The sequence below is a fragment of the Mixophyes fleayi genome, chromosome 9 (assembly GCF_038048845.1).
Source record: "Mixophyes fleayi isolate aMixFle1 chromosome 9, aMixFle1.hap1, whole genome shotgun sequence".
NCBI lineage: Eukaryota > Metazoa > Chordata > Amphibia > Anura > Limnodynastidae > Mixophyes > Mixophyes fleayi.
In genome coordinates this window covers 131,403,444-131,430,953 of record NC_134410.1, presented here as the reverse complement: position 1 = coordinate 131,430,953, position 27,510 = coordinate 131,403,444, and the positions used below count along the sequence as shown (strand labels likewise).

The window sequence follows — 27,510 nt, the reverse complement described above, 5'->3', positions numbered from 1 at the left end:
CTCGGAGCAATGTGGTAACTAGCTACTCTCTGCTACTCGGAGCACTGTGGTAACTAGCTACTCTGCTGCTCGGAGCAATGCGGTAACTAGCTACTCTCTGCTGCTCGGAGCAATGTGGTAACTAGCTACTCTCTGCTGCTCGGAGCAATGTGGTAACTAGCTACTCTCTGCTACTCGGAGCACTGTGGTAACTAGCTACTCTGCTGCTCGGAGCAATGCGGTAACTAGCTACTCTCTGCTGCTCGGAGCACTGTGGTAACTAGCTACTCTGCTGCTCGGAGCAATTCGGTAAGTAGCTACTCTCTGCTGCTCGGAGCACTGTGGTAACTAGCTACTCTCTGCTGCTCGGAGCACTGTGGTAACCAGCTACTCTCTGCTGCTCGGAGCACTGTGGTAACTAGCTACTCTCTGCTACTCGGAGCAATGCGATAACTAGCTACTCTCTGCTGCTCGGAGCAATGCGGTAACTAGCTACTCTCTGCTACTCGGAGCAATGCGGTAACTAGCTACTCTCTGCTGCTCGGAGCAATGCGGTAACTAGCTACTCTCTGCTACTCGGAGCAATGCGGTAACTAGCTACTCTCTGCTACTCGGAGCAATGCGGTAACTAGCTACTCTCTGCTACTCGGAGCAATGCGGTAACTAGCTACTCTCTGCTACTCGGAGCAATGCGGTAACTAGCTACTCTCTGCTACTCGGAGCAATGCGGTAACTAGCTACTCTCTGCTACTCAGAGCAATGCGGTAACTAGCTACTCTCTGCTACTCGGAGCAATGCAGTAACTAGCTACTCTCTGCTGCTCGGAGCAATGCGGTAACTAGCTACTCTCTGCTACTCGGAGCAATGTGGTAACTAGCTACTCTCTGCTGCTCGGAGCAATGTGGTAACTAGCTACTCTGCTGCTCGGAGCAATGTGGTAACTAGCTACTCTGCTGCTCGGAGCAATGTGGTAACTAGCTACTCTCTGTTACTCGGAGCAATGCGGTAACTAGCTACTCTCTACTACTCGGAGCAATGTGGTAACTAGCTACTCTCTGCTACTCGGAGCAATGCGGTAACTAGCTACTCTCTACTACTCGGAGCAATGCGGTAACTAGCTACTCTCTGCTACTCGGAGCAATGCGGTAACTAGCTACTCTCTGCTACTCGGAGCAATGTGGTAACTAGCTACTCTCTGCTGCTCGGAGCAATGTGGTAACTAGCTACTCTGCTGCTCGGAGCAATGTGGTAACTAGCTACTCTCTGCTACTCGGAGCAATGCGGTAACTAGCTACTCTCTGCTGCTCTGAGCACTGTGGTAACCAGCTACTCTCTGCTACTCGGAGCAATGTGGTAACTAGCTACTCACTGCTACTCGGAGCAATGTGGTAACTAGCTACTCTCTGCTACTCGGAGCAATGTGGTAACCAGCTACTCTCTGCTGCTCGGAGCACTGCGGTAACTAGCTCCTCTCTGCTACTCGGAGCAATGCGGTAACTAGCTACTCTCTTGTACTCGGAGCAATGCGGTAACTAGCTCCTCTCTGCTGCTCGGAGCAATGTGGTAACTAGCTACTCTCTGCTGCTCGGAGCAATGTGGTAACTAGCTCCTCTCTGCTGCTCGGAGCAATGCGGTAACTAGCTACTCTCTGCTACTCGGAGCAATGTGGTAACCAGCTACTCTCTGCTGCTCGGAGCACTGTGGTAACTAGCTACTCTCTGCTACTCGGAGCAATGTGGTAACTAGCTACTCTCTGCTGCTCGGAGCAATGCGGTAACTAGCTACTCTCTGTTGCCCGGAGCACTGTGGTAACTAGCTACTCTCTGCTGCTCTGAGCAATGCGGTAACTAGCTACTCTCTGCTGCTCGGAGCAATGTGGCAACTAGCTACTCTCTGCTGCTCTGAGCAATGTGGTAACTAGCTACTCTTTGCTACTCAGAGCACTGTGGTAACTAGCTACTCTCTGCTACTCAGAGCAATGTGGCAACTAGCTACTCTTTGCTACTCAGAGCACTGTGGTAACTAGCTACTCTCTGCTACTCAGAGCAATGTGGCAACTAGCTACCCTCTGCTGCTCGGAGCACTGTGGTAACTAGCTACTCTCTGCTGTTTGGAGCACTGTGATAACTAGCTACTCTCTGCTACTCAGAGCAATGTGGTAACAAGCTACTCTCTGCTATTCTGAGCAATGTGGTAACAAGCTACTCTCTGCTACTCAGAGCAATGTGGTATCTAGCTACCTTCTCTCATACAAGTTTCTCCCATATCAATATTAGGACCCAAGGCACAGATGGTATATTGTGCGTACTGATCTCCCTCGCACCCCTGGTACGATGCAGTGCAGGTATGACACTATATAGTCCAGCTGCCGTTCCTAGCAAACCGGAGAACCTACGAGCATTCAGTTCTGTATCATAAGTCTTGTGGTGCCCTAAGGCAGATGCCCGTTTTGCCCATCCCTCATAGCAACTAGATATAGTACTATACACAATCACTTAACACTTTCATACCCATAGCTTAAGCTCCACTCTGTCTTGATTATTAACACAGACACTAGTCAGTCACTAAATAGACCCCCTGCACCCATTCAAAAGGTATTACAAGTACTTTTGAGCTTTTCATTTTTTTGGATATAGAGGCAGCTCCACAGAGGAAATAAGAAATGGTCAGGAGTAACCAATCAGCCAGTGAACGAGGTTAATGGGACCAGTCCATTGGCCACAATAACTATCACAACATTTCACACTTTGGGATGATCCCATTTTAGCCAGCCTATCATTTCACTAAGAAATGACTCGATGACCTGAAGAATTAGTGTGTGTAAATATAAATATATTATATGTGTGTGTGTGTGTATGTAATAAATATATATATACATATATACACACACATATAATGGAGCAGGGACTGATGTAAGTGAGTTCTCTGTACAGCGCTGCGGAATTAGTGGCGCTATATAAACAGCTGCTGCCGATATATAATGAGTTATTGGGATTGTACGAGGATATAGGGGCCACGAATACACAATTCACACTTCTATTAAAAAGACGGAGGTTGTTCACTACAACAATATTTGGAATGTTTTCATTTCAAGTTCAAAGTCTGTGATCCATCAGAAGGGAAACGTCCCAGAGCGGGGGCCAACGAAGCCAGATCTGACAGATTGTTTAGAGCAGAGAAATCCCACCAGACACACTAATATTCATGAAAGAAAAGCTCTGACAAGGTAATGAAAAGACTCACAGCCCAGGTCTTCGACAGCCTAAAGATGGGCGCACTCTGCAAGGCCGAAACTACCGACATCAAGGAGTGGAGATTGTTCAGATCCAGAAGTTTCTGCAAAAAAACCAAAAACAAAATGTTTCCTAAAAATAACAAAACAAACTTAAGACATTAAGTGTTTTTTGAAGGGAGACACCTGGCAAATTTGATATTTTTTTTATGTAAACTATTTTTATTAAAGACGATGAGTAAATACAACCAGCCAAAAACATTGCAAAACAGACAAATCTAAAACTTATTTAACAAGCAAAACAAAGGGGTGAGGGGAGTGGAGTGTGGGTCCTGTGCTCCAGATATCTGAGAATAATCTCTAAGGTAGGTAAGCCCTGGGTGTTCTAATATAACCAAATCTAAATGTAACAACTCTTATATGTAACAGAGTCTGAGAATCAACTAAACGAAGTTGCATTATACTCGTCCCCTGAGAAGAGAACCGCGCGGGTGCGATGCTCAAACAGTCGCTCAAACACCGGTAACTTCACATGTTTGTTCAAAAGAGTTATCACAGCAGCCGAGAGCACAAACCGCGCCAGCCGCCCAAGCAGCTGTATAACGAAGCTTTCATTAAACACTTTATATTATATACAGATGTTTATGTCTGAAGAGATGAGCGTTATCGCCACGGACAGCAAGTCGTTACTAAATTACAATGGCCCTAGGCGTCAGCGCTATTCCACTAGTTAGAGAGGTTTATGGATAAAATGTTACTTTCCTTCAAATTCCCCTTTAAATAGTTGTATTTATTTTTAATCTAGTTTTTCCAGATAAGTGGTCAATTCTTCCTAATTTTGAACATATTAAACGTGGCAGCAACACAGCCGACATTAAACACAGCTATTATACATGATATATAATAAGAATAATATTCTACATAGAGAAATAATAATATTCATTAGAAGTGACAGAGCTGAAATACACCAAGCAAATTATGTGGAGTAGTATCTGTTTATAAAGTCGCACACTATCCTCAATTACAAAACTAAAAATAAACTTAAATCAGAAGTTGGCAACCTCTGATACTACAGCTGTCGGTGGACTATAAGTCTCAGCAGGCAGAACGGGTGAGGGGAGTTTAGGTGAGGGGGAGGGGATAGGACAGGCAGTACCCCGGGGTAGGGAGGGCAATCGCTTGTCGAGCACTGATCTTAGAACTGGGCGGGGTCCGATAGATCCCTCCCACCATCTCAGAGGGTGCACAAGAGTATTATAATAAACAGACAATCGTCTAGTGTACAGATAGCACAGCTTATTATTCACCTTTGACCAACCGGACCGGAGTCTAGTGACAGGAAGAGGAGGATTCTGGTCATTAAGGGACAGTGAAGGTTTTCCTCAGACAGTCCTACTTTGCCTGAGAGAGAACGAGCAGTATGTGGTCCACTTGGAAAAGTGAAGCCTTATTGCCCTATTTAGGTGTGAAACGCGCTAAATGAATTGCCTAATAAAGGTCTGCAAGTTATGCAAACTCTTATACCCATCAATATGTCTTCCATGTAAAATTTGAATCCTGGTACATTCCACAAAAATGGCGGCCTCTACATGGGCCCACAAAATGTCGGCCTCCATTGGGAACAATAAAATGGCTGCCTCCATTATCCACCATGTGTAAGCTGGAAGTCAGTCAGCTCCCGAGAACTGGGACTTGTCTAATTTATTAATCAGTCTGTGTATTGCCGGCTGAAGACAAAGTATATACCGTATATACTCGAGTATAAGCCTAGTTTTTCAGCACATTTTTTGTGCTGAAAAAGTCCCCCCTCGGCTTATACTCGAGTGAGCTAGGTGAGCGGCATCCCTAGTGGGGAGAGAAGCGGGCAAGGTGGGTGGAGGAGGTGCGGCCTGTGCAGAGTGATCTCTAACATCACGTCACACTGCGCAGAGCCACGTCGGGAACACTCTCTCAGACGCTGCCCGGCATTAGACTGCACATATGCAGGGGTTCTCTTGGGTCCCGTTGCAGACTGCTGTTCCTGATTGTCTGCGTCTTGGGCTCCGGGTGCTGCTGGGAAATGTCCATCTTTCACTGAAACCTCGGCAACTCTTGCGGCTTCCAGATAGACCCAAAAGGGGAGTGCAGTGCCTGGGACACATCATCCTCTAGTCCCCAAGCACGGAGTGCTTACTTATAAGGGGGGTTTGGTTTAAACAATCTTTATTCATTCACACTTTTCAATTGCAAACTATGAATCCAAATAAAACAGATAATGGTAATGTAAATCCATAAATTGCAGTCCCTTTACTCTAGTTTTACTGAGAGAGAACCATCTCTAAACTTAGGAATTGTTCTGTAATTCCTTTATAAAGTGTCTTCCTGTGTTCTCATAATAACGTCCCCTCTTTATGTATGATGTCCAGAAACTATTAAGGGCAGAATTCTGTAAGCTGTCATGGAGGCATTTATCAGGTTTAGAGAACTTGTAGCACCTGCTGTTGTACAAGTTTCAGCCTGTGGCAGCTGCTTATGGTCCAGAAGAACTGGAGAGCTGAAGGTAGCCCAAACCTGGAACATAGGCTACAGCTCATTGATTAGCAAATTGGCATAATAATATATAAAGTTGGACAGTATAAAAACATCTATATAAAGTCATCAAAATGGAACTGTTAATTCTATTTTTATTTTTGAAATTTACCAGTAGCTGCTGCATTTCCCACCCTAGGCTTATACTCGAGTCAATAAGTTTTCCTAGTTTTTTGAGGTAAAATTGGGTGCCTCGGCTTATATTCGGGTCGACTTATACTCGAGTATATACGGTACATGGAACTTATACAACTTCTGTTTACAATGAAAAATCCATTGTTATAAAATAATGTTCTTTCCTGCACTCACTCAAAGTAATCCTGAAATGGAATTAAAGTGAAACGTTCCTTCATATGATTCTCAGGACCTACATCTGACATATAAGTAATAATAATAAATGTGATTTATAACAGTAAATACATCACAACAATTTATTGCTGCAGCTCCTGTGTTTATATTTGTCAGCGTGAACTCGTGAAACTGCTCCCGATCTGCATAAATTCTGTAATAACATTTAATCTGTAGTTTGTCATGTGGACAATCCAGGGCGGGATTCAAGTGATGGATAATTAAACTGCTGCAACCGACCAGAGAGAATTATGGGTACTCTCGTTCAGTCATTCAATCTTTTCCCTTTGCATATAACTTCCACAGACCGTCGCACCTCACTAACATTACTCACACTTCCATTGTTTAATAAGTGACTACAACCACTGTCATGCTTTTATTTGATGATTACTGTGTGAGACTTACAATGAGATCTATTGGGACACAAAATCTCCTATCCGCTATTTTCACATCTATGTCTGTACAGTATGTGATTACTGGAGCCGGACGCCATCAATTGCTCATATGACGCACTGTGGAGCGTGTAAGAGGAGCAGACGGACCATGAACCAGCTTCATGCGAGCAGACAGCTGTGCCTGAGTGGACCATAACACCAGCTGCGATTTCATAGAAGTCGCCCTCTTCTCAAATAACCCCAAAAACTACAAACCACTTTAATTTATGTTCAAATATAAACTATATTTACATTAACTGGTCATTTACAGATCACATGCAATATAACACCACAAATCCCACAATGAAACAGTGTAACACACCTCCTAACTGTCCCGATTACAGTGGAATAGTGTTGACCTCGGAAGGGGTGGGGCTTGCACTACAGTGGGTGGAACTTTGTCAAAAACTAGACCTGATTGGGTGGAAAGTGGGCGTGTTGGGTGGATCGTGGACCAGGGTGGGGTTTGTATCGACTGATTTTGCCTTTAAAACTGCTGGGACATATGGTGTAATACAGCACTTGCACACACACAATTACTGCATCCTTACACAGTGGGGGCTATTTCTGTGTAGAGAAGGAGGTGTTGCCCATAACAGCCAATCAAATTCTAATTGTCATTTATTTTCTACTACAGCTTGAAAAATGAAAACAAACATCTGATTGGCTGCTATGGTCATCCCATTTCTATACAGTTCCTTGTAGGATAAGCTCTCATATACGCCCCTCATTACGTTCCAGAGACCTGTGACCGAGGAGCCGCACCCACCCTGCTCGCTCACCTTGGCTATCTTGATGAAATGGCTCAGTATTTCCGCTCTCATTTTCAAAGTCTGCGTCATTAAGATTTCTCGTACAACCCAGAAACTGACCTGGAAAGAAAAAAAGAGGAAAAACAAAAAAAAGATAAAGACATGTTGTAACAAGTTGTGCAGCAACAAGATATTTACAGTAATATGAATGCGGGAAACAATTCTAGCGGAGGACACCACTAAACGCATGTACTGCGACCCTGCTGAATTACGTGGACAGATGTAGTAGGGTTGGGAGGAGCTGGATACGAGAAGAAATGTAGGAGGGTGGAAGCCCCCTTTAACTGTCTATGCAGTTTGATTTAGGAATTACCCATCAAAACTGGCACCTACCGTGCTCCCCTGATTCTGTCTGTTAGGATGTAAGAGAAGCCGACGCCCAACTGAGCCACATGATTCAATTTGAAAGTGTTCCATAATGGGATTTACATCAGCCAATCAAGGCAAAGCACATGGAGATATCAGGGTCACTTCATACATTATACTGTAACGGAGAGAGGTGCTCAACTTATCTGTAAGGATCCAGAATGGGATCCTACAAACTGTTTTTGGAGTCTGCCATTTGTCAAATATCCAAATACATCATGTCACTGCCCCTGTCACATGCAGCCCTGTCCTCACTAACACATCACACATCTCCCGATATACTCTGTGCTGCTGGAGGACCCTGCTCATTCCACTATATAACTCTCAGTCTGTGTCTTCCTGCTGCCTCCATTCCCCTCCTCACATCATGTCACTGCCCCTGTCACATGCAGCCCTGTCCTCACTAACACATCACTCATCTCCTGATATACTCTGTGCTGCTGGAGGACCCTGCTCATTCCACTATATAACTCTCAGTATGTGGCTTCCTGCTGCCTCCATTCCCCTCCTCACATCATGTCACTGCTCCTGTCACATGCAGCCCTGTCCTCACTAACACATCACTCATCTCCTGATATACTCTGTGCTGCTGGGGGACCCCACTCCTTCCACTATATAACTCTCAGTATGTGGCTTCCTGCTGCCTCCATTCCCCTCCTCACATCATGTCACTGCTCCTGTCACATGCAGCCCTGTCCTCACTAACACATCACTCATCTCCCGATATACTCTGTGCTGCTGGGGACCCTGCTCCTCCCACTATATAACTCTCAGTCTGTGACTTCCTGCTGCCTCCATTCCCCTCCTCACATCATGTCACTGCCCCTGTCACATGCAGCTCTGTCCTCACTAACACATCACTAATTTCCTGATATACTCTGTGCTGCTGGGGACCCTGCTCCTTTCACTATATAACTCTCAGTCTGTGACTTCCTGCTGCCTCCATTCCCCTCCTCACATCATGTCACTGCCCCTGTCACATGCAGCTTCCTGCTGCCTCCATTGCCGTCCTTATTAACACAATCACCAGAATGGACGGGTCACTGCCTCCCAACACTAAAATACTATGTGCTGCTTTGAACATTCAAATGCTATTTTATCCCACCTAGAAGCTCAGGAATTCACAGGTAAACAGGAAATGATGAGTGATAACAAACCAGTTATCTGGATCTCAAATGTAAAATAAAACACAATCAATATCTACATCCCTTGTTTTAGTGCTCAGGCTGCCCTCATAACACAGTTAGATTAGATTGTAAGCTCCCACAAGCAGGGCACTCCCTCCGCTTGTATCATTATCTATGTCCCTATGTCGCTTGTATCCATCCTCCCACACATGTGCCCTACTTTCCCACACTCAAGATCTTACGGATGTCCCTCATTCCTTGTGCTCATTCTCTCTCCTGTTCTACCTCGCTGCCATGTCTGCACTGCACGTAACCTGTTCTCCGGTACCCCGGTATTGTTGGATATGGTAATATATTATACCAGGTTATATAAGGGCTGGATACATTATGCCATATTACATTACGCCAGGTTACACTATGTTTACCTATATTATACCATGCCACTTGTCTTGTTTACCCATTTCATCCTACCTACTTACGGTGCTGCGGAACACAAAATATAAATAAATGATAAAGAATGATAATGAAAGCGCAACACACAGAAAACACATTAGATTAGTTCCTCTACACATCACACTTACATACAATCTGTGGAAACATGCAAAGAGCCCCGCTTAATACAAACACATGACATCACGTTAACCGGGCAACATGGTCAATTAACCCCTCAAATCTGGTTTGAACATTAAGTACAAAACCGAAGACATCTCTCAACGTGGTTTAAGGTTCGGAGAATTAATGAATTCCAAACAAAGTGTTTATTTGGTGTAACCACAGAGACGTTTTCTCCTATTTTTTTAAAACAATGCAAAATACTATAAAATGTATTAATATTTCAACTTTTTTACCCCCATACTCCTTTACACACACCAGACGCCTTGCTTCTCATTAATAGCGAGTCTTCATTTTTTCCAGGCTATGTAAAAATGAGCTAAGATACATGATAACCAGCCAAGCGCAGATTAAAGTGCACAGTCCCTGCAGCTTACGTAAATCACTGGCTGGAGAGGCCGCTGCTGGGTCTCTGCTATATTATATAAGTATGATCTTTTAATGACCCCTGTACTGTAATAGGCAGCCACTTTCCATACTGTCATTTCTAGGACTCAAGAACTGTTTTTTAAAAAAAATATTTTCACAGCACAATATATATATATAAGCTTTAAGATTGTTTAGAAATGTGATGGGCACCCCAATGGGCACCCAAATGAGCCAATGCCCACAGAGGAAGGGGGGCGAGAGGATGTAGTCCGGAAGAGCACTGCACTAACTCCTCCCCCTCCTGTGATTGGATGTGCTGCACTAACTCCTCCCCCTTCTGTGATTGGCTATGGTGCGCTAACTCCTCCCCCTCCTGTGATTGGATGTGCTGCACTAACTCCCCCCCTCCTGTGATTGGCTGCGCAGAGGTGGTCGCTGGCTGCTCACATTCAGTCTTACTCTCCGCTCGCAGAGGATAAGCGAGAACGGGAGCTGCAGGCTGGGGGCTACAGGTGAAGGCTCGGTGGGCCGCCTGTTGCCCACTACTGGTAGTCTGTAATATAAGAAGATATAGAGGGGGTACAGGGACTGCTAGGTTACAGGGAATACCGTAGGGAAAGTTAATAAGTGTATATACATATTGATTTAAACAGGAGGGAATCATAGGTGGTCGCTAGACATGTATTTAACCAGCAATGATGTACAGTTGGAGCAGGATTTGTTGCTGGCAGTGGCTCAGTGCAGCGTTTGACACACTTGCCCCTAGTTCAGCATGGCAGCCTCACATATAGAATACCCGTGTGTGGGCGCAGACAAACAGACACGATCTGGTGGATATTCTCTGCCTGTCATTATTATTATTAACTTTTATTTATAAGGCGCCACTAGGTATCCGTAGCGCCGTAAAGGGACAGACAGAAATACGGTACAGGGTGAGACAGCACGGTATAGTTAACAAGAAGGACAGTAACTCAGAAGCTCAAGGTACAGCTAGATAAAAGGTGAGGGCCCCCATCGAGTAGCGAGAGGGGAAGAGGAGCAGAAGGACCTCACGGAAGAGACAAGGTGCTGGAGAGCAGAGTTAAGGTGGTGGAGAACAGGAGGAGAGGAGGGCCTGCTCGAAGGAGCGTACAATCTAAGGGGAGGGTGGGACGGCCAGAGACACAAGGGAGGGAGGAGGAATGGGGGAGAGGGGAGGCAGGGACGGAGGGGGGGGGGAGAGAAAACGATGAGGAGGGAGGTAGGAGTGGGACAGAAGGGGGGGCAGGAGAGGGGGGGGGGGTGGGAGACAGGAATGAGGGCAGTTAAGTGGGGGACTGGAAGGCTTTGAGGAAGAGGTGGGTTTTTAAGGCCCGTTTGAAGTTGGGCAAGTTGGGGGAAGTTCTGATGGAGCGGGGGAGTTGGTTCCACTGGAGGGGGGCAGCGCGGGAGAAGTCTTGGATGCGAGCATGGGAGGAGGTAACCAGGGGGGAAGAGAGGCGGTAACCAGGGGGGAAGAGAGGCGACGGTCATTGGCCGAACGCAGGGGGCGGGATGAAGCGTGAATGGAGATGAGGTTGGAGATGTAGGGAGCAGTGGAGTTGGAGAGGGCCTTGAAGGTAAGTGTAAGGAGCTTGAACACAATTCTGTAGGGGATGGGGAGCCAGTGAAGGGATTGGTAAAGGGGGGAGACAGAAGAGGGGCGGCGAGAAAGGAAAATGAGCCGAGCGGCTGCATTAAGTACGGAGCGAAGGGGAGCAAGATTAGAGTGGGGGAGGCCAGTAAGGAGGAGGTTGCAGTAGTCCAAGCGGGAGATAATGAGAGTGGACAAGAGCTTTAGTGGCATCTTGGGATAGGAAGGGCCGAATGCGTGCGATGTTGCGCAGCTGGAAGCGGCAGGATTTAGCGAGAGAGAGAATGTGAGGGGAAAAGGAGAGAGAGGAGTCATGGATGACATCGAGGCAGCGAAGTTGAGGAACAGGGGAGATAGAGGAATTGAGAATGTTGATAGAAAGGTCGGAAGGGGAGGGGGATAGAGCGGGAGGAAAGACAATAAGTTCGGTTTTAGCGAGTCATCTCACCACGACAACAAAACCTGCTCCATCTGCAGGCAATCGTTCTGGGACGGAGTAGATACCAGTCAGTGGTTGTGACTAGCTGTGGAATTATTGATTTTTATTGATGTACAAGGTATTTTACCAGGAAGCAATATATTTAGTGTTACCTCGCCTCCCTTCAAAACTGACCTTCGCATTTAATTTTTTCTTCTTCGCCAATAACGTCATTGATTTTATGTCCCGCAATACCATTCCCACGCCGCTGATCGCCACAATACACAAACCCGTTACTCCGTTCTCTGGATCTTAAGACCAAATATTTGTGTCGGAAAGAAAACCAATTCCCAGCAGTTTGTTTTCACATCTGTTTTTTTTTTGTTTTGTTTTTTTTGTAATAGCCAAATACTTTTCGGTGAGCAGGGGATGAAACGTTTCCAAGTGGCTGATAGCAGTTTTTTCCCACTTGATGGAAATAACAGAGAGAAATTGTATCCATGTGAAAATGACCTAATCATGTTAATATATCCACCACCGATGCCAGATTTTCGGTATGCATCGCAATTACAACTCCGAGTTTAGAAGTCATTAACTTCTTTAGGAAACGTTAACTTTTTCTCTACAAACAGTTTTCATTGCCAGATAAACAATGTTTCCTAAGCTCGCTACAATTAATACTTGAGTATGTTCTTTTTAAAGAGCGCTGCCTAGAACGGTATGCTATATTACAGATGTTGTCTAATGACTTCACAATGGTAACACTGGGCCAGAATGATCTGCATGCTGTATCTTGCATGAAATTGCTCCGCGAGGGTTCAGAAATGGACCTTACGCAGTTAGATGTAATTCATGTCAAAACGCAAATGACACTTACGACTGGAAATGACTTAAAAGGAGTAACGGGGGAGGACAGGGGCGGATGAACGTAGGTAATGTGCAGTAAGGGCGCGACGATTCAGATGTGGCCGATTCAAGCTCTGATGCTCACTTGATTTTTAGCCGTATCATTTGCACCAGCTATAGGGCAGGGGTAACTGCCAACTGGTAGTGATGACTACACATATGCGTGCGGCAAGCACGGAACATCCTGATGAATTTTATGCAAAAAAAAATAAAAAATAAAAAATAAAAAATCTGCAGTTTCAAAAAATAAACATTTTTTTTTTTTTTTTTTTTTTTTTTAAAAACAAACATTTTTATTAATGATTCTAATATTAGGAGTTGTTCATTTATTTTACACATTTTCTTTGCATACATTCTAATTTTATATAGCACATATGCATGTGTGTATCTGCACCTGAGCCTACGTATATCAAGATTGAAATGGAAACGTAACCCTCTGTAAATACGGCGTCCCTGTGTGCAAGTTACGTGTGGATTGCATTTGAACATGTATTGTTGCACAATATTTGCATGATGTCCCTGTATCCCACTTTTTAAGTATCTCTGGGTCGTATTCACCGTTGCAGCTCCTGCCTGGCACTGTGCTCTACTCAGATTTATTATTAAGTCGCTTCTCTGATGCAGTCTAAGGTCCGGTCATTTTGCCCTATGCCGCAGATACTTGATATTATCGCAAATTAACCGACTGTGTAATCAGAGCCCAGCACCGTGAGAAAATGGAACAACAAGTATCAGAAAGTGAGATCCAGATTTTCTTGCACAATCACAGTCAGTAACGCAGAGAAAAGTCCCCATGAAAGTTTATTGTGTTAATTGTTTTATTGCCGTTGATTTAAAAGCATGGACTTGTGTATATTGTCCTTTAATGATGATTTTTCAGGGTCAATGAGGCTTATTTTTGTACCTGCCATAAATAACAGCAGCCGTAATAAGAACGGGTCATTTTATAAAAGCTGAAAAAGGTTTAAAAACAAAACAAAAACGAAAAACCACATTTCTCTGCAAGAGGTAAATGCTGTAATATTCTATATTAGTCTCACTCTCTCTTTAAACAGAAACCAGAGGACAGTAGGATAAATGGAAAGTGCAGGGCTGCTCAGCAAGTGTCTACGGGAATTCAACGCAACAGTAAAAGGGGCCTGATAGCTACAACAATAACAATTGTCGATATTTTGGAAATAAATGACTTCAGCGTCCGCGCTATATGAATGCAGATGAAAGATTGTACAAACATATGTTTTTGGTAATGGAAGTTTCCTTGATGCATTAAGTGCAGATGATTTCACAGATGATAAACAGATCCCAATTTAAAGGCTTGTGACACATTCCAACCTGCCATTAATGTAAAGTGCGCGCTCAATGACGTGAGCTGACGGGTATGGAAAACAAAGGCTTTAAATATCAGTATTTTTACTTTTGTATTGTGCAGTAACTCAGAGCCACAGACCGTAAATCAGTCTCTCACAGATTACGTGTCAGAGGCAATATATGCTGAGAGTTTGTGGAACCTTGCTAAAGGGGGCTAATAATGTAACTATGCAACACACATTATATAACAGAACATTCAATAACAGTCACAGAGATAAGTGTGAGATCTATTATACGTACAGAGAGAAGTTATCCAAGTTCCAAATAATTACTGCCACTCGGTGAATTCATGAACAGACACACACACAAATCTAATATATATAAGCCTAGTGGCGTGTGTTAGTGTGTGTGTGTGTGTGTGTGTGTGGAAAAAACTATTTTCTCAGAAAGGGCTCATCCAATTGATCTGAAATTTGGTATACTGACATTATTTGACAAAAAAATGATAATAGTGAAGTCAGTTAACTTCCATCATCCCCCCTTCCCCCTGTGGGAGGGGTAGTAAAGGCTAAATTTACGAGTTGAGGGCTCAAACTCTTGACCGTGTGGGTATTTATTTACCAGAGCCTGTGTTTGATTATGGACAATTGTATGTAGCATTTTCACGAGTACGGAGATGTGAAAGTGCAGGTTATGAATACTGCCCTTCAAGGAAGACTGATTGAGCACAGCGATAAGGTGTTTAGCAGAAACGTTGTGTATCGAGAGGTTTTAGAACAGTAAGACGATGGAGATTAAGGATGTGGCGATGAAGATGAAGGATGAGGTGATGGAGAAGAATGATGAGGTGGTGACATGTGGACAAAGCCACGTTAAAATACGTCGGGAAGTAACGCTCTTCCCCTGAGGAGGCCTGGGCTAGGCCCAAATGCATGACAAGAACCTTTTTAACACCTTAAGTAGCTTGATTTGACTAGAATGCATGAGTATCATGCACGGGTTAACTGGTTTATTTTTATATATATATATATATATATATATATACATATATATATATATATATATATATATAGATGTGTGTGTGTGTATCTCACAAGCAAAAATGAGCATTACCTTCTACCGTAATATCGGTAAAAATGCACGGCCGAGATGTTCTTAGGAAGTTTCGCGGACAATTGAATATGCCCTTTGGATTACTAATTCACAGCCTGTCAAACTGCAGTAACAGTATGTTTCTGAGCTTTAAACAGTTGATTTCAGGAACAAATATCAGCATTGTTCCAGGAAGAAGATAATTAGACAACATCATATTTAGTGGTGTTTCGCTATAAGGCTTGTTTGATAACATCATATGAAACCTATAGCACGCTGTCACATATTAGCTTTCATTAGTTTCTCAGACAGTTGATCTCTGATCAACGTATAATATTAATTACAGCACCTGTGCTAATGCATCAGGGTGTTAAATAATAATTCTCTCGGAGCAGCTGGTACCTGGTTAAACCGTCTCGTGAAGGCGACAACATTTGGGGCCAGGATGTGCTTCTCTTTCTTGTTCCAACCGCAGCTGGCGAGTTCCTGCAAAACAAGGACAGAGCCGTCATCAGCCTCCGTTACTGCACAGAAATACCGTGTACACGTATGTTACACGCCCAACCTTTATGTTATGTCACACCAGCCTCGTCATTCATTTTCAGTGGCTCAAATAATCTAACACATACGATGAATTAATGTCAAACTACAATAAATAACATCTTGGCCATGTAACAATCTATTTAAATATCTCCCACATACGGTCCCAGACGTCAACCTTTGTTTTCCATGTACAAAGTAGCAGATTTCTCCATCAGTTATGGTGTCATTAAACAAAATTGTGACTTGCAGTTGAATCATTTGAAATAAAGAAGATCGAGGCTGATGCCTCAATGGGAGCGGAGGGGGGCACGGAAAACAGTTTGTCCCACTGAGGCTAAAAAGCATGTGGGCGCTTCCCAGACCAACCCGGTGATTAACAATAATGGGACCAGCGGAGAGGGACAACAATATAACCGACACAGACCCCTACCTAAAATAAAACATTTTGTAATCAATAATAATATCACATATATATTTAAAAAAAAACTGTTTAATTAAACTAATTCCTAGAATACCCTGTTCACCAATCAATTAATATAAATTCAGATTTACTTTCTTGATTTTTGATAATAGAAAAAAAATAAAAATTAGAAAATCATCATAAAAAATAACCAACGCAATAACTGTGACTAAGAGTAACTGCCCCCCCTCCCGGCAGCCAATCACAAGTGGTTTCGTACGTGGCTGAATCCTGGTAATAACCAAACAACTGTAATAAGCGAATGGGACATCTTAATATGGGGATTTTCCCACTATTTTTTTTGTATTTTAATGTACTGCTGAGGGGGGTGGTATAAAACACCTCGTCTCTTGGGAGTCTTTTACAGATTATATAATATATATATATATATATATATACATACATACATATACATACAACATACACACACGCACACATATATATATATATATATATATATATATATATATATATATATATATATATATATATATATATATATATACACACACACACACACACACATATATATACATACATACACATCAATTACCAACCATGGCCTTATCTGTGTGGAGTTTGTATGTTCTCCCTGTGTTTGCGTGGGTTTCCTCCGGGTGCTCCGGTTTCCTCCCACACTCCAAAAATATATTGGTAGGTTAATTGGCTGCTATCAAAATTGACCCAAGTCTCTCCCTCTGTCTGTGTGTGTGTATGTTAGGGAATTTACACTGTAAGCTCCAATGGGGCAGGGACTGAGGTGAGTGAGTTCTCTGTACAGCGCTGCGGAATCAGTGGCGCTATATAAATAAATGGTGATGATGATGATATACATACACAGAAAGGTTTATGTACTGTTTTGTACCCAGGTTTGGTGCAGTCCCACCACAGGTTCTGTAAACCAATCCCCAACAACTGGTTGCAGACCCCCTCACTGACTGATGAAATCCCTTTTCTTAGAGAAAACAGAAGTGGAATTTTCTATAACTCCAGTGTAAACAGAACAGAGGTTTCCTGGTAATTTAACAGACAACCGTTAAAGAAGAAGTTGTGTTTGGTCGTCAAACTTCTTCTTATTGATCTTACTGTCTGGAAACGTCTCGTAGGAAACGCTGCAGACCCGACAATCTGCCCTTAGATACTGAAAAACTCAGTGTGGGCTTCTCAGAGGGTTATTAGCAGTTACCTGACACAAACATATCTCAGACGAGTTTAGAGTGAACTAGGAACTCGTTATCACTCACGTTTTTTCATCCGCTGGCTTTCCACGTGTGTGGTATTCATGTACTTGTCATTTAGTTGCAGAGCGGTGAAGAAAAATATTTTTTTATTACAAAGGACCTTATTTCCCCAGCTTTGTTTAATTCCACAGCTATGAGACCATAAAAGTACAATACAAAACTGACGTCTGTCGCTGTGTTCATATAAACGATGATGTAGAGAAAGTGTCCTGACATGGAGTTGGCCAGCCAGAGATATATTTAAAAGTCAATTTACTTACGAATTACATTTTAAAAAAAGTCAGGACCACTAAGGCAACCGTATCTGGTTTTAAAGTGGCGACTGCTCGCAGCTCCCTGTGCCGCGAGCTGAAATCCAGCTCACTAATACCATAATAACGGTAATAGTTTTAACGCCGCAGAGAATTCAAAGAATTGAATATGCCCCTAAATGTTTGCACTCTTTTTTGCCTGTGTTTGCAGTGCTGAGGTCATGGGAAACCCCTACATTATAAATAGCCGTATCGCTGTAGTGAACTCAGTACGCTCTGGAAGATAGTTTAGAGTCGTCCTAAATGTTTGGGGATTTTTTTTTTTTGCCAAACAGAAAGTCCCTGAATGCCTTTTGATTTTTTTGGGGGGACAAACATGGATAATTGGAATTATTACAGATGAAGACCCTGGATGTAGGTGTGTATTACAGAGGGTGTTTTATTCATCTCAAATAAAAACATTTTTAAAACAGGTGTTGGTTTTAATTACATGTTTTCTTGGTGCACTACTGGTACCAGTGTGCCCTGGGTGCCAGGTCATGCTGGCACTTGTAGTTCCCCAAGTGCCAGCATGACCTGGCAGTCATAGGTATGCTGGTGCTTCTAGTACTACAAGTACCAGCATGCCCAGTTATTGGCACCCTAGACCTTCTGGGACCTGTAGTGCAACGGAGACAAAATGGTACCTTTTTACCATTACCCCACACCCAGCACCTCTAGGAGGGGGTTCTGCATTTTCTTTTTTTTTGCGGAGCCAATCTCCCCAGGGAATCCAGCTCCGTGATGACCGCCCTGGGACTGATGTATTTCTCGGGCCCAGTCTGTGAGCAGCTTCTACCCATCCACATGGTGATGAGTCTTCTGTTAAACAGAACAGCACAATGGGCCCAGTCAAGGTCTAAAATACCTTCATACCAAAGTGAAACAAAAGTGTCATCTGCGGAAGGAAATCCAGGAGAGAGGGGCGGCCAATGACTGCCGCAGGATCTATACTACCTGTGTCTCCTGGCGCCCCGGCGGAAGCACTCATTAGGGTTCCTCCAAATCAGTGTCCATCCCGCATAATGCCCCACCAGTTGGTGATATGTAAGCGCTGGATCACACAGCATCTCCTGGCATTGTGCAACGTGGTGTATGAGGTACGTCAGGCTGTCCCGCCATTTATCTTCACAGCGGTGTCAGAGATATAACGCAAGTGAACAGCGCCACCCGCTGGCTGAACCTATGAGCGGCCCATCAGTAAAACAGGTAGCTTAGAAACCAAAATATTTGTGTTTCTTTATTCATCAATGAACCTCTGCCCTCATTGGGTTGATGCTCATTGTCTGGTCAGATTTTAAGACCTTCCCAATCTCTATTTAATTTTTTTTTTACCTGTGACCCCAAGTCTCATTGTTCTGTGACCCCCAAAAGAGCCTTGGCCGAGTACAATGTATTGCATATGTAATAATTATGGGAACTCAAAAAACTGATTCTAGTACCCCCTCCCCCTTTCCCCATGGGGTCCCTGCCCACAGACAGCGCACCTCTGCGTTACACAAAACATACATTTATAGACCACAAGCTCTACATGTATTGATCCTGGAGAAATTTATTTATTATAAACTATATCACGATGCAGAAAATAAAATAAATAAATCACAAAAAATGCAAAAACAGGAAAGGAAGTAAATTATATTTATACATAGAATAACATACTAGTTTGGAAATGTTAGAGATCCCGTAACTTAAAACATAGAAGTTAATCTAATTTTTCTTTTAGAATATGAAGTTTCTGTAATTATTAAAACACTGGGCATCAAAGGAAATGCAATTTCCATTTACTCCCAAAATATCTCGGAGCTGGCAGCAGGCGGTAATGTCTTTTTCCATTCTACAACACAGAAGTGGTTTTCGGCACAAAATAAAGAGGGGAATGACAGGAAAATTAAAGCCAGGACACGTTATCGGAGCAACCTGTCCTATTGAAACCGGATCAAATGTGGTTTGGAGGCTGCAATAAATTCTAGTGAAAATAGTAAAACACGAGATGGTGCATTTAAGGACACGGCGTAAAACAAAATAGGACTGAAGATATGAAATTGGTGTTATTCAGCCAATACTGTATATTTTTTTCCAGCAAGTTAAAATTCTGCCGTGCAAAGCAAATAAAACCAACGTCTTGTGGATCCATTTACAGGGAAAATACATCCCAGTATTTTCCTTTACATGGACAGTTGGTTATTTATACTGACAGTTTTATTTTGTGTACAGAACATGGATTTTTAGTGTATTATATAACAAAAATCACATACTCACTAGTAAAGTTAATTTTTAATGCCGAAAAGAACGATGGGGCCCAAATCTCAGTAATTTGGAAACTGACAGGAGGAGGGTAATAACTCAGAGGACGCATATTAGTTGCTGATCTCTGTCTTGTTTAAGATGCAGATTATCTGCTCAGCCCAGTCTAGAAACCTGCACCGTGGAGCAGAATCACCCATCACCTCCTCCAATCACCGCCGTGTGACAGTGACCAGTGGTGTCGCTAGCGGGTAGATGGGTAGGGTGACCATATATCGAAGCACAAACAGAAGGACACACTTCGTGTCCTCGAGGATTGGATGCTACAGCCCTGTTCTAGTGTCTGATATAGATACAATATATTTCCCCGTCTGATCTCTTCTCGCACAGATGGTGAGCACACAGTACAAGACTTGCCAGGTCCGTCTGGCAGGGAAGAGACTCTCACAATATTACTCACCTTCTAGGATTTCTGCAAAAGTATCCTGAAAAAAACAAAATTAGTAGCAGATGAAAAAGAGCCAGAGGAGCGTGTTCTCCCAGACGTATAGAGGCGAAAGTCCTTTCCGACCCCTCGCCACGTAACTCAGGGGAGCGCCCTCTGTTTCTTTTACTAAAGACACTGCTTTATCTTTCTCTGAGCATCCAAGACATTTGCATATGACGACATGATAGAAAGGCTTGGGTGAAAAACTCAGACGAACGCAACAAAAAATAAACCAATGTATTCAGTTAAAGCTGCACGATGACTTCTTATATCCAGTAATGTTTCACTAGAAGTTTATTCAAAATTCATCTATTTCAAAGAGGCTTTTAATAGTTGCAGCCCATTAAACCCCCCCGTCTGATCTCAGGGCCGGACTATGTATTCACAGCCATGGAAGATTGCTGGTCCCTGGGGTGATTGGACGATACCAATCATCTTGAATATTTAAAATAGCAGGGCCTGATTAAGGGTTCAGGTCTCCCTAGGTTAGTACACTCGTAGCGCCCCCTCGCCGTCCGGGACAGGCTAAAAGTAACAGCAAACTTATCCTTAATTTATAATGTGACCCCCACCACCACCAATGATTGCATTTTTTTTTTCGAAATTCAGCTCCGTTTTTCAAAAGGGTGACATCAAATCTTTGTCACTCATTTTGTTTTCATTAAAATCAAAACTGTATAGCAGAGCTGAGGCGTGAAAGAGCGCTACTGAGGAGGGGGCTGTCACTCCTGCGCCAGTCGCCATCCTTGTCGCTCCTACTTACTTATCCTCAAGCGCCCGCCCGAGGATGTCTTCAGCCTTTACCACGGGGCTAGGTCGAGATTAAAACCTTATCACGGTTATCTTTCATGTTTTCTTTTTACTTTGGAGAACAACTATTCTCTTGTATTTTAAAAAGAATTTCAGGTTATACATCTCCGTGTCACAATTTTACACCCCCCAAAACCCTTGCGCTCTAAGCAGCAGACTAGTCAGCCTATTGGATAATCAGGCCCTCGAAAATAGTAACTCGGTTGTGTTATAGGTTCACTCAGATGCCCAGTATCAGTGGTCCCCACACACATCTATAGTACCTGCGGGTCATGATTACACAAATGATGTATAAAGGTTTCCTACAAGCAGGTCCCACACACACCGTACTATACAGCATGACTGCATTAAGAGCTAATGACTTCTCATTAGGAGTCTTGTTGTCTTAGACGATAATTGGCATCATTATGTAATGATGTACTTACACTGGTGACATCATCCCCTACCAGAGAGGAACGCACCCTTGTCACACCTAGCACGGTATATATGGGGCTGGCACGGAACAGGAGATCTCCTGACATTAGAACTGACATTGATCTGCGCCAGAGTAACTGGAAAACGCAAAAACTTAAAACCACAAGATGCAATTTCTCAGCGTGTGACGTGGGTCTTCAAAGAGAGGGCTGGGAATGACGGATAATCCAATTCAGCATAATAGTCCGTGGCTTAGGCAGTAAAATTATCTATAACTCTTTCTCGTCATTCTCCAACGTGTATTATTATAGGGGCTCTGCAGACCAGAGAGCGGCTTTAGGGATTGTGGTCCCGTCTCACTCCAAGAATTGGGACTTGTGTTTTTAGCTTTTGTAATGAGAGTTTCCCTTACGAAGGGTTTTGTTTCAATAGCAGAAAAGCAGACACCATTGTACGTCCAAGTCTTGCAAACTTGAGATTCAGTCCATTATGTAAGTGACGGCACATCAGCGTATAAATAATCATATAGAAGCCTTGTGCTTACAGCCAATGGTTAAATGTTTATAAAATGCAAATAATATGAAAACACATGTAAAAACAATGATGGTTGACGGGAGCAGCGAGCCAAAATGTGACTCTCCCGGCCTACGTGACCAGAGCTCCGGGCCGGCTGACAACATCACTAGACCCCGTAAGGAAGCGGTAGTGGTTACTATCCCATAATACACCTATTACCCTCTATAACGCGTGTCTAATAAGAACTAGCCCTAGCTGCGTAGGACGAAGTCAAATCAATTACGTGTCTATCCGATATTTCATGTTTCACAAACTTCTCCAGATTCTGATTTAAGACCTAAACTGCCCCCCCCCCCCCCCCAAAACAATACACCCCAGTTCCCAATCAACGGCTGACCAGAATCTGCCCAATGTCGGTAAATACAGTCAAACAGTGGCCTTAACTATCGTCGGTTCTAATATTGGACACACGGATACTACAAACTATACACAGCTTTAAAGTGTAAAATAACTCTCACCGATACAGAGGTCAGAGCAATAAAACACAGATCTAAAATATATGGAAACGTCTCTTTATTTAAAGACAAAATATACTTTGTAGGTTTATTCAGCGGTATTCACGTGTCGGAAAGTGCTATTGTTCAAAAGTTATCTGGTAAAGACAAGCAAGTATGTCTCCGTAATAGGTCATCAGGAGAGCACAGGACAACACAACAAAAACAGCCTCTCTCTGAGAGACATCCAGCACTTATCTCTCCAGTAAGGAACGTTGGTTTGTCTCCCAAAGTGCGTCTATCCAAAGTTCAAAAGGGGACGATAATTGCAGCAGTCATTGTTTGAACTTCAGCTTGACAGAAAAATGATAGAGAAATTTATTACTTCAACATCTTGCAAAACACAGAAATATTCTCTCCCCCAATTCTCCTGGACTGTGATTGCAATAAAGTATAACCACAAGGGATGAACTATTTTACTGAACACAATAAAATTTACAGCCCTTGTGAGTTGGACGATTGATGGATGTTGGAGATGTTGGAATTTGGCGGTGAATAGAATTCAAAACATCAAATGGATAATAAAAGATGAACGTTTCTTGGTAAATTCATTACAGCACTAAAGTAAATGTCTGGCGTTTTGGGTGGTAGAGGTAACAAGAAAATAAAATGCCACGTCAGCAACATGACCATGACATAATGATGTCTTCTTATAACGGCAGGACAGACCTTCACATTCTACGAGTCGTAAGAGGGTTTGTGGCTCGATGTCAATATCCGATTATTCCACGTGTCCTTCTCCGTCCAGCTGTAATACCCTGACACAGTGGTTAAATGAATCATTGGGCTGTTCATGCTACCTCTTACTTGTAGTATGGTAACAACGGGTGGTTGAGTTATCATTGAGGAGTCATCACCCCTAAATTTTCATGGTAGATAAAGTTTACTAGAAACCTTTCCACCTGACTAGCAAAACCATGAGAACATATCAGATATCTTCTACACGATCCCAAAATCCAGGCACCGATGTCCGTCCATTTGTGAAGAGAGTGAACCGGCCACTAACATCGTCTAGCTAGATGGCCACAGCCTTCATAAATACACAGATCGAGGTTGTAACTCATTGACAATAAATAATATGACAGAGAAAAGTGAAAGTGTGAAGGCGGATGTTCCTGGTGATTAACTCCAGACATTGTCCGGGGAACCCGATCTGATTATAGAGCTGGTGGGATTTTATGAACTGGTTTTTAAAAAATGTGCCACTTTGTACTTACTCCCAGGGCGAGTGAGGCCTTATATATGTACTGTGTGATTTAGTTTGAATTAAATGGGTAAAGCTACAATTCAGTCATACAATAAGATAGTTACATTGTTTGGAAATCTATCACTGTGTATGAGACAATCAAATCCAATGAAAATCAGTAAAAACAAGTCACACTGGATGAGTTGCCAAATATTGATTCTAAAGAAATGATTGCACAATTGAGCCTGTTCTGCCAAAGTAAACAGAAAAATCCTGTCATGTGTGAGACAATCTTTTGATCCCCCCCCTTGATGTAATTAATTTCTGAACAAAGTCAGTGTACAATACATGTGAGAGGAAACTGCAAAGCAATAGATAAATTCTAAAATCAAAGATTTGTGCAACACATTCAGATGTCACTAATTTATTGGCTTGTACAGACCCCATGAAAACTATTAAAAAACACATTTATTTTTTATTCAAGCTTCCATTAGAGATTTTTTGCCAATGACTTCACATCATTAGAGTTGTGTATTCTATAGGGCCCATCACAACCCTGCTCTCTGGACAGATACACAATGTAAAGAGGATTTCCCAGTACAACACACAACACTGTGTTACACACTGAGCCAGCGTCGTACTAACACACGTCCCATGACTCAGAGACCAGGCCTGTTGCATCAACGTTCAAGGATTTACTCCAATTATCCTGTATGGTTTTCTTTGCAAAACAATGATGAGTAGAAGATAGAACAGTCCTGTCCAGCAATATTTACGGTAAAACGTTTCTGTGGCAGAGAAAAGTGTGGTCAGGATCACGTTTATTTATCAATAACACAGATCGGATGGTTGGTGAAACAGACCAAACGCAAGCCGGGGGAACCAAGGACGTTTCCATTATAATAAATGTGTAGTATATAATGTCTTTGTCGTGGAATGGATATAGACGTTTCTGCTTTCAGAAATAAAAAAGAAGATTCTCCTTTAAATGGGCATATTAGTATTTCCGTTGTGTGTTCATCATGTGTCCATTGCAGACAGCAACCGAGTGGTGTCCGATTTGATACCAGTACAAGCGCTTATTAAACCACTTGGCTACAAGCGTTCTTAAAGTTCTTCTCAGAAATCTGCCCGGATACAATTGCTTTCGTATCCCTACAAATCCTGCTCTCATCCCATCTGAGAACGGGTTATCTGCGAGCGATTATTAAGTCCTAGTGTCAAGAACAATTCATTTAGGGAAAATAAACTGCAGACATTTTACTACACACATGGTTTGTTCTCGATACATTTTACAATCCGTATTACGACGATCCTTGGTAAAGCGCCAACGTATTCCGTAGCACTGCACACTCAAGAGAATTTTCCTTACACACATCAGTCTCCCCCCACTGGCGTGTACAACCGTTATTTCTACCATATTCGCTAGAACACGCACATACTGGGGCCATTTCTGGCAAAAGCTAATTGCCAATCAGAGGAAATTCACACAAACATGGAGAGAAGATATATCATTTACGCAGACGGGATGCTGCTATCTGCGCCGTGAGTCAACAATAACCCACTACGCTTCTTTTAAGCCCGGTCACAAGTTACTTTTTAGATAGCGGAATAAATACAGAGTGAAATGTCAAGGCTTTTTTTTTTGTTCCAAGACACTGTCCCTCATGAAATGGTCATGTACCTAAGAAGGCAAAAGGGAGGATCGAGTAACTTGTATTCAATTTACTTCTTATTTTTTCAAACAAGTTCTAGAGCTTGGTAGGAAGAAATTCAACCAAAGTTCTTTCCGGTGAAACCCCACCTGTACCCATCCAGTGGGATCCTCCCGATACATCCGATCAGTACTGTAATCACAGAGCCACCTGCCGTGTCCTTCACTTACAACTTGTGAGGCCAGTATGGCAATCTATTCATAATTATTCTGAAGTGTCCTGTGCCGCATCCACCTCTGGATAAATACAGCTCCGTACAACGCACTGCGACAGCCCTATAATGCTGATCCTTATTTCGTAATATTATAATTACTTTTTTATTATTATTGCAGCCCGCGTAGGAGGGAATCATACACGGCATCCATAAAAGTAGCACTTGCTCCCCTGAGATATCCTGGACACAGCTGACAGCTGTAGAGAAGGTAACACAAAATGGCCAGATATGGGTTCATGGCACTGCCTGCTGAGCAACCTAACTAAACATGATTTACCCACAAGTTGCTAGTTAGTGCTGTATCTGCTAAACTAAAGCTCAATCGCAAATTTGATATTTGGGCTCAATTAAAGGAAGCCACTTGTTTGAAGGTGGATATTTATTTAAACGCACCAAAGATTCTGTGGCTTCAGGTCCCTTTTTGGTAAGTCAGGTGATGGACAGGGGTCACCTTATATCTGCTTATCCTTCTCCTGAAGTGGGTGTTTAAGATGGACCCTAAAAACAATCAGTATACAATCAAAATCGATCAGACAGCTGAGCTTGATCCATCGCATTCTCCGGCCGACATTACAGAGTTATTGAGTTTCGTGAAAAAGCCAATTGATGTAACATTAGTCTTAAGGAGACCATTAGAAATACATTCTTTTTGTAGAAGCAAAACGTTTCCAGCCTAGAAAAACAGGCCTGCGTGTCAGCACTCATTACGTCGTGGCTCTCCCTGAAATGTAATGACATCCCCGCAAGGAAAGAACGAAGCAACACGCTGCAGAGGGGAGCCCACAGCTGTCCGGGTCTGCGGAGTTGTCTTCAATCAGTAACTGGATCTGCAAAGCTATGTGCAATTACACTGATGCAAAACTCCTGGCAGCGGCTGAAAGTGCTCATGATACAATTAGTCACTTTCTATAATCTTCACTGTAAGAGGTATCCACAGGGGCGAAGTTACCCAACATCCGACGCTCTGCACACAGTCTACCCGACTACCTTCTGTTCCTAACCACTGACAGCAATAAAACACCACCGACCAAATCTTATATATGCGCCAGCTTTCGGTTGTTATAGCGCCCATTACAAGCTGCTGTGTTCTATGAACCTGTACCACCTACATAACCACCTTCTTCATTCCACCAACATCTCTTTAAACCTATTTAGAAACACATATTTCAGCTGTATTTGGTTTTGATATTTGCCAATAAAACCCTCTTTACATCTTTTTCCTACGCACGGATCATGAACACAATGTATTAAATAGCACTTTATACACATATTCAAGTAACTTGAGTGGTTCCAATTGCTGTAGAACTACGACACCCAAGAATGATTTGATTGGTTGAGTAACAAAAGTCACAGGCTGTCGCTGTTTGATAATAACACACAGTTATTATTGTTGTGTGCGATGTAAACACATATGGGATATCAACAGTATGTTTAGATTCACAAAGGGGCAAATAAGGGACAGCTATAAAGTTCACAGCTAGGATTTCCAAACAAATAGGGGTAGTGTGTAATGATAACATTCTATAAATATTTACTTGTTTCATGGTTCCCGGCCGCAGGTATGTTTGGTATTTTATCCAAAATAAAGGTTAAGTCTAAACCTAAACAAGTGGATCCAATATAAATTATCCTGACGGCTCTGCACCTTTCCCA

The 27,510-nt window shown here is 42.8% G+C and overlaps 1 protein-coding gene across 8 annotated transcripts in view; it reads right to left on the bottom strand.

Moving 5' to 3' along the window:
• Positions 1 to 27,510, bottom strand: part of RALGPS1 (Ral GEF with PH domain and SH3 binding motif 1) — a 312,153-nt gene that overhangs the window by 218,940 nt on the left and 65,703 nt on the right. For all 8 annotated transcript variants that reach the window (XM_075185799.1, XM_075185803.1, XM_075185804.1 and 5 more), the window contains exons 6-8: positions 15,586 to 15,669; positions 7,344 to 7,433; positions 3,223 to 3,315 (exon numbers count right to left, since the gene is read on the bottom strand). In XM_075185799.1, coding sequence (XP_075041900.1) covers positions 3,223 to 3,315; positions 7,344 to 7,433; positions 15,586 to 15,669 — 267 coding nt within the window. The remainder of the gene's footprint in view (positions 1 to 3,222; positions 3,316 to 7,343; positions 7,434 to 15,585; positions 15,670 to 27,510) is intronic.